An 8,460-nucleotide genomic window follows, 5' to 3' on the forward strand; every position below is an offset into this window, starting at 1 on the left:
AAGAGTTGGCAATTAGAAGCACACTTAACTTTCTTCTCAAGGGTTCTTGCCCCTGGAAGAATTCTCTGATGCATTGGGCTTCCAGAAGGGAGACTACTATCTTGGGGCTTGGAACTCTAAGGCTAGTGAATGCATTTGTGGGATCGTATGGAAGAGGTATCCTTTCCATATATCTCATTATGAACCTTGCCCAATGTGTAACAGGGACAATGTGTCTTACCCTTCACTGCCTTTGTGGTTTAAGAATACATTAAAATACAGAGGATAAAGCAATCTGAAGTCCAGGAATAAGTGAGGATTAATAATAGCAAAACTTAGCTTTAAATACTATATTGAAGTTTAATTGAGTACCCACGAAGAGCAGTTTTTTAAAAAGTTTGTTTGTTTGTTTGTTTATTTATTTATTTATTTATTTATTTTGGTGTGTGTATGTGTGTGTGTGTGAGAGAGAGAGAGAGAGAGAGAGAGGCAGAGAGAGAGGGAGAGAAAAAAATCTCAAGCAGGCTCCATACTGTTAGTGCAGAGCCCAACATGGGGCTTAATCTCATGAGCTGTGAGATCATGACCTGAGCCAAAATCAAGACCCAGATGCTTAACCCACTGAGTCACCCAGGCATGCCAAAAGAAGTTTTGAAGTACCTATTCCTAGAGAAGAAAGAGAAGGAATCACTGTGAGATTGTCAGAGTACTGCTGAAAGTCAGAGTTTTGGACTCTTATGATTTTATGGTTCCTTTTCTCTTTCTTTTTATCCCAAAGGTAAAGCATTTATTCCTGGAGTTTTTATCACCCACACCACAGAGATGGAGAATAAAAGAAATGTGACTGAATTCATTTTAATAGGTCTTACACAGAACCCCAAGATGCAGAATATAGTGTTTCTGGGATTTTTGATTCTATACATGGTGACACTCTCAGGCAACCTGCTCATTGTGGTTACCATTACCACCACCCAGACTCTGAACTCCCCCATGTATTTCTTCCTGACTCATCTTTCCTTGATAGACACAATTTATTCTTCTTCTTCAGCTCCTAAGCTGATTGTGGACTCCCTTCACGAGAAGAAAATTATCTCCTTTAATGGGTGTATGGCTCAGGTTTATGCAGAACACATTTTTGGTGCTACTGAGATCATCCTGCTGACAGTGATGGCCTATGATCGCTATGTGGCCATCTGCAGACCTCTGCACTATGTGACTGTCATGAGCCACAGGCTGTGCTTTCTTCTGCTGGGAGTGGCCTGGACTGGAGGATTTCTCCACGCGACCATTCAGATACTCTTTACAGTCTGGCTGCCCTTCTGCGGTCCCAATGTCATAGATCACTTCATGTGTGATTTGTACCCTTTATTGAAACTTGTCTGCATGGACACTCACACCCTTGGTCTCTTTGTTGCTGTCAACAGTGGGTTCATCTGTCTTTTAAACTTCCTCCTCTTGGTGGTCTCCTACGTAGTCATTCTATGGTCCCTAAAGAGCTATAGCTTGGAAGGGAGGCGCAAAGCCCTTTCCACCTGTGTCTCTCATATCACAGTAGTTGTCTTATTTTTTGTGCCCTGTATATTTGTGTATCTGCGCCCAGTGACCACTCTGCCCATTGATAAAGCTGTTGCTATCTTTTATACTATGGTAGTTCCAATGTTAAATCCCTTAATCTATACCCTCAGAAATGCTGAGGTAAAAAATGCTATGAGGAAGCTCTGGAGAAAAAAAGTGACTTCAGATAATGATTAAAGAGAATCTTTGAGCATTACCTATAGAAGTAATAGAGGTAACCTAGTTCAAGCCTCTTGATTTATAATTGAAGACATCAACTCTAATAAGGAGTTGGATAACACTTGCAGATAGCCACTTAAGCGCAGAGCTAAGACTAGGACTGGAATCCAGACTTACTGTCTCCCATCCCACACTCTTGTCATCACGACATACTGCTTCTTAATCCATAAATATTTACCTATTACTTGGAAATCTCAAATATCTGTAGTAGCTAAAGGATATGAATCTAGAATATTGGATTGGATTAAAATAATCTGATGTGACATGGAGATATTGGTTACTACTGATTTTTGCAAATAACAAGTTTAATGATACTCCTTTGCTTTGGACTTTGGCATCAGTATAAATTCTTGTGTGAATTTTTTTGTTCATTACGTCTGGGTTGTACGGCAAAAAGATACTATTTATGAAATGTCTATAAAACTGGTGTCGTATTAGGTATTTTCCATATTGTATCACTCAGGGTCCAATTAGGACACAGATCACACAGTAATTTGAACAGGAAAGTTTACGTACAATTATTCATTGTATCAGGGCCTTAACTGGAAAGGGCTAGTGAGTACACTAAAGAATGCCCTGGTACTGGTAAATGAGTATCAATGGAAGGAATACATTTAGAAGGTGGAATCCCTCCCCAAGGCTGGGATTCCAGTCTTTTGGAGAATGATTACTTGTTGCCCATTGGACGGTGAAGTTCACTAGGTTGCCTTGGTCCAGAACTAGTTCATGGTAGCTGGAGAATGAAAGGCAAAAAAGGGACTGGCAAGCTGGAGCCTCCCACTGGGAATTGGTAGCTTGAGGCAGGCAAACAAGGCACTATGGTCTGGACTGGCAAGCAGGAAACAACCAACAAACCTCTAAAGTGAAAATGGACCAAGACTGGTGGAAAACACCCCACTGTGGTGCAGATCAACCGACTTGAGAACCTGATCTCTGGGGTACCTATGAGATTCACTGGAATCTGCCTGCAGAGGTTGCACTGAAACTCATTTGGATTCCGTCCATGGAGGTGGCTGTGTCAGCACCACTAGATGTCTCTCCAGCCCCCTCCCCCAAGCACACACTGTTGGAAGCTATATTGCCAGAGCAAGGTGAGATGAGAAGCATACCCAAGGACTCATTACCCAGAACAATGCCAAAAAGCTTTCCCCCCATGTTTTCTTCTAGCAGTTTTGTGGTTTCAGGTCTTATGTTTAAGTCTTTAATCCATTTTGAGTTGGTTTTTGTGTATGGCACAAGATAAAGGTCCAATTTCATTCTTTGGCATGTGAATATCCAGTTAAAAAAAACCTTTAAAAAATGTTTATTTATTTTTGAAAGAGAGCACAAGTGGGGGAGGGGCAGAGAGCCAAAGCAGGCTCCATGCTGTCAGCACAAAGCCTGCTGTGGGGCTTGAACCCACCAGCTGTGAGATCATGACCTGAGTTGAAGTTCAATGTTTAACTGACTGACCCACCTAGACAACCCTCCTAGTACCACTGTTTGAAGGACTGTCCTTTCCCCAATGAGTAGTCTTTTTTTTTCAGTTTAATGTTTATTTTTGAGAGGGAGAGAGACAGAGACAGAGCATTAATGGGGGGAGGAGCAGAGAGAGAGAGGGAGAGGCCGAGAGAAAGGGAGGGATAAGTAGGCTCCAAGCTCTGAGCTATCAGCACAGAGCATGATGTGGAGCTAGAAACCATGAACCATGATATCATGACCTGAGCCGAAGTCAGACGCTTAACTGACTGAGCCATCCAGGGGCCCCTTTAATGAATAGTCTTGATACCCTTGTCAAATATTAATTGGCTATATATGTAAGGGTTTATTTCTGGGCACTCAATTCTATTCCATTTATCTAGGTGTCTGTTTATTCCAGTATCATACTGTTCAGAGTACTAGAGATATGAAACAGAGTAGTTGAAATCAGGAAGTGGAAGTGTGATGCCTCTAGCTTTGTCTTCTTTCTCAGGATTGCTTTGGCTATTTAGGGTCTTTGGTGGTTCCAGATATATTTTAGGATTGTCTTTTTCTACTTCTGTGACAAATGCCATTTGACTTTTGATAGACATTTTTATTGAACCTATGGATGACTTTGGGTAAATAAACATTTTATTATTACTTTTTCCAATCCATGAACATGGGATATCTTTCCATTTACTTCTGTCTTTTTCAGTTTCTTTAATCAGTATCTTATAGTTCTCAATATGAAGATTTTTCACTTACTAATTACATTTATTCCTAAGTATTTTATTCTTTTTGATGCTATTGTAAATGGAATTATTTTCTTCATTTCCTTTTTGTATAGTTTATTGTTAGTGTAAAGAAATGTAAATAATTTTTGTGTGTATCTTGCATCTTTAGTGAATTCACTTTTTAGTTTTAATTGTGTGTGTGTGTGTGTGTGTGTGTGTGTGTGTGGAAGTTTTAGGGTTTTCTCTATATATGACCATGTCATTTACAAAGAGAAAATTTTACTTCTTTCTTTCCAATTTGGATGCCTTTATTTATTTATTTATTTAGTCTGATGGTTCTTGCTAATACTTTTAGTACTATGTTAAATAGAAGTGGCATAGGCTTCCTTGCCTTGTACTGGATCTTAGAGGAAAAGCTGTCAGTTTTCCCCCATTGATTATCATATTAGCTGTGGGCTTTTAGTAAATGGCCTTTTTGTGTATATGTTGAGGAAATTTCCTTCTAAATCTATTTTGTTGAGATCAAATTTTTAGCATGAAAGATTGTTGAACTTAATGACAGTTATGTTGAATATAAATACATTTTGTGTCTCTATTGAGATCATCATGTGGTTTTAATGTGTGTATCACATTGATTTATTTGCATATTTTAAACTAAACTTGCATCCCAGGGGTTAATCCCACTTGGTCATCATGTGTAATCTTTTGAATGTGTTGAGTTCATTTTGCTGAGATATAATTCTTGACTGATAAAATTTATGAGTCTTGGCATGTCTGAGAATGTATTTCTTTTATTCTTACTTTTGAATTCTATATTGCATGATACAGAATTAGTGGTTTTAGTTTTTCCCTTGAGAACATTAAAGATTTTTTTCATTAACTCCCAATTTCTAGTTTTGCTAACAAAATTCTGTTGCTAGTCTGATTTTTTATTTCTTTGATAGCCTGTTTTTATTTTATAGATTTGTATCCTATTGAATTTCTAATATACCAATTGACATTATTAGAGTTCTATTTTAGAATGTGTTTTTTTTCTTTGTTTTCTTTCTAAGAATCAAAATGGCTATTTGATAGACCATGAAGACCACCCATAGGTGAAGTAACACTCTCCATAGATGATATCTAATACTTTTATGGCTTTAATTGCCATCTGTATGCTCATGGTTCCTACATTTCTGTGACCTACATCTTTCTGATATCAGAAACATATACAGTATTTAATTGTACATTGTTACTTAAACGTCATTCAACACACTAAAAAACATTCATCTTTTCTCTGTTCCACCCATCTGGTAATCTACACTAGAAACTGGGTGTCATCCATGACTTCTCTCTCAAATCTTCATCCTAAATTAAGTTCTTTTGTTTATAGTCCTAAATAGGACTTGAACCCTTTTCTATCTCTCTGTGTTAGTCTGGGTTCCCTAGATGCAGACTCTGAGATGGGGATTTTTATGAAAATGACTCATATGGTGAAGGGTTGAGGGAAACTGACTATAGTAGGGGAAGAAAGAATGTGGTCCCAACTGGAGCTTGGCTTCAGGCTGGAGCCATGGGAGCTCTGGGGTATATGTTGTAATACAGGACTGGTTCTACCTTGAGTCAAAAGAACCAGCCTTTTTTTTTTTTTTTCCCTTGTTCCTATCTTTCATAACCAAATCATCTCTGTTACCTCTAACTGCTCTCCTGTTGCCAGTCTTATCTCCTTCAGTCCATTTCCCACACTCTAGCTAGAGTTACCATTCTAAAACTCAAATCTAACTGCACCACTCGCTGGCTTCCAAGAACTTCCGATGTTTTTGAATTGATTGGCCATATTGGATTGATCAGGTTTCCTGTGTATTCTTTTCCACGTCCTAGCCTTTGTTGTGTATTCTGTCTTCTAGGACACTCTGCCAACCCCATGCCTAGTCACTCTACTGACTGACTTTTTTCCATTCATTGGGTTCTAATTTTAGGTCTTTTCTGTCCGCTGGTTTCTAGTTTTGTGTCTTTTCACTAGGAACCTTCTCCAGACTCTGAAGGTCTTTGTTGTGTGTCCCTCCATTGTGGTTTCATAGCACCCTGTGATTCCACTGTCTTACCATTTATAACACTTGTAACTTTCTGCTTCCTCCTGGGAGTCTTTCATTGGATGCTAAGCTCTGTGGGGGCAGAACCTTGTTCTCCTTTTCTTCACCACTGAAGTGCCAGCTACTATCAACTTGCCTGATACATTTCTTGGGCTCAAAAATATTTGATGATTAATGAAGGGAGGACAAAAGAATGAAGGGAATATGTTTTTCCTGAGATCGCTTTTTGCATAGAAAGAGCCACATTAAAAAGAAAGCTTTTAATGATGAAATGGTACCAAAAAGCATACTGATTAACAGAGAAACATAACATAAGCAGGCCACACTCAAAAGATAATAAAATATCACTGAAAGCAGGAGAATATCAAGGTAAACTATTTGCTCATATGCTGAGAACTGTAGTTTCCATTTCTTTCTCATCCTTAGCAGAAGCAGGAGTGAAAACAAATTGAAATTTCCCCAAGAGGTTTAGCCAGAATTCTCCTTAGAGTTGAATCAGATAAAAGCGGGAAAGAATTCCCTAGCCTCTAGTACTACTTTCTTTTTATTTTTGAATTTTTTCATCTTCCTTTATACTCTCATTCATTCATTCATTTGTTCATTCATTCAATATTTATTGTGCATGAGACATTGTGCTATCTTGTAGAAACTATTGTTATATAGTAGGCAAGTGTTTTACAGAATATGACTGTATAATAAAAAGAAATTTCTGTCTGACATCAACATGGTCTTTGAGTCATTAACTCTTTCTGATGGGGTATTAGCATATGAGTGATATGAACAGTACAAAATTGTTCTGAAGCTTACAAGGGAACTTGGAAACATGGTCTAATCTTCATTACCTACTCCTCAGAGGTTAAATGGCCAATGCTTTTATGGCCCTAAATGTTAAATACCATAATGCTACAGGCAAGACGTGCAAGCAGTTATTAATGAAAAATTATTAGCTTTTTGCTATAGCTAATGAACTAATGTATATATTGTGTCCAGCGCAGTCTCTGGTTCAGTAAATGGTAACTAGTATATTCATCTGATTTTTTGATTATCATTGCCTGTTAACAGCAGTTAAGGACATGATCTGGGAAGTCAGTCAATTCTGATTACTGGCTTTCCAATGTATCCATTTTGGTACCTTCCCCTTTCTATTAGTTCGTTTACCTGTAAAATGGTGATAATAGCCTATACCTCCTTAGACTGTTATAGAGATAATTGCTCAATAACAATACTATTATTTCTTTAATTTATTATTGGAAGAAAAGCCTATAAATCCATATATATGGTTGAAGCTAGTAAAACGAAACCCCAAATTGGTAGAATTTTCTGTATATTCAAAGTGGTCCTGGGTTACATTTTTTCTCTTGCATCCATTTCAGCTATGCTTAATGCGGATTTTATGATTCATAGTAGGTAATTTATTTCTCCATCCCCTAGGTATTCTTTGCCAAGATCATCCAAAATGTCCTTTTGACCTTTGCTTCCATTGAATCACTGTTGAGCTCCAGGCACATTTATTTCTCCCCTGAAATAGCTTTCCTGCGGCACAATTTACTAATGGCATTTTTCATCTGGGCATTTCTCAAAGTATAGATTAGCGGGTTTAGCATGGGAGTTATAATAGTGTAGAACACTGCCACTGCTTTATCAATAGATAAAGTAGCTGCAGGCCTCATATACACAAATATGCAGGGCACAAAGAATAAGACGACCACCGTGATGTGGGAGGCACAGGTGGAGAGGGCTTTGCGCCTTGCCTCCAAGCTGTGGTTCCTTAGGGAGCGCAGAATGACCACATAGGAGACCATCAAGAGGAGGAAGTTTAACAGACAGATGAATCCACTGTTGGCAGCAACGAAGAGCCCTAGAGTGTGGGTATCAGTGCAGGCAAGATTGAGCAAAGGGTTCAGATCACACATAAAGTGGTCTATGACGTTAGGGCCACAGAAGGGTAATTGGAAGATGAAGAGTATCTGTATAGTTGCATGAAGAAAGCCTCCCACCCACACCACTCCCATTAACAGGTCACACACCCGCCGATTCATGATGGTCATGTAGTGCAATGGCTTGCAGATGGCCACATAGCGATCATAGGCCATCACAGTAAGCAGGATGCCTTCAGCACCTCCAAAGAAATGTTCTCCAAATATTTGAGTCATGCATCCATTGTATAGGGTAGTCTTCTTTTTATGGAGGGAATCTATGATCAGTTTAGGAGTATTAACAGAGGAATAGCAGGCATCAATAAAGGAGAGATAGGCCAGGAAAAAGTACATGGGAGACCCCAACAATGGGCTGGCAGTGATAGTGACCACAATGAGCATATTACCTACTACAGTGATGGTGTAGATGACGAAAAACACGACAAATATAATTTTTTGCATCTTTGGATTCTCTGTGAGTCCCAGTAGAACAAACTCTGTCACATTATTCCTCTTCTCCATGCG

General features: G+C 38.7%; 2 protein-coding genes across 3 annotated transcripts; one reads left to right on the forward strand and one right to left on the reverse strand.

The window, feature by feature from the left end:
* Positions 1-801: 801 nt before the first annotated feature.
* Positions 802-2,021, forward strand: LOC102971596 (olfactory receptor 4C12). 2 transcript variants are annotated; one of them, XM_015537535.1, is made up of 2 exons: positions 802-1,710; positions 2,004-2,021. In XM_015537535.1, the coding sequence occupies exons 1-2, from the start codon at positions 802-804 to the stop codon at positions 2,019-2,021; spliced, it is 927 nt and encodes a 308-aa protein (XP_015393021.1). The 2 variants fall into 2 exon arrangements, with proteins under 2 accessions (XP_015393021.1, XP_007082240.1); XM_007082178.3 differs by lacking the exon at positions 2,004-2,021 and having other exon boundaries at positions 802-1,731.
* A 5,506-nt stretch (positions 2,022-7,527) lies between these two features.
* Positions 7,528-8,460, reverse strand: LOC102971878 (olfactory receptor 4C46). The gene has a single exon (XM_007082179.2). It carries the CDS (start codon positions 8,455-8,457, stop codon positions 7,528-7,530), a length of 930 nt encoding a protein of 309 aa, XP_007082241.2. The 5' UTR covers positions 8,458-8,460.

This window comes from Panthera tigris, chromosome D1 (assembly GCF_018350195.1).
Source record: "Panthera tigris isolate Pti1 chromosome D1, P.tigris_Pti1_mat1.1, whole genome shotgun sequence".
Classification (NCBI taxonomy): domain Eukaryota; kingdom Metazoa; phylum Chordata; class Mammalia; order Carnivora; family Felidae; genus Panthera; species Panthera tigris.

What these genes read in the sequence shown, in the direction of transcription:
- LOC102971596 (XM_007082178.3), top strand. Translation starts at nt 802, where the DNA reads ATGGAGAATAAAAGAAATGTGACTGAATTCATTTTAATAGGTCTTACA.
- LOC102971878 (XM_007082179.2), bottom strand. Translation starts at nt 8,457, where the DNA reads ATGGAGAAGAGGAATAATGTGACAGAGTTTGTTCTACTGGGACTCACA.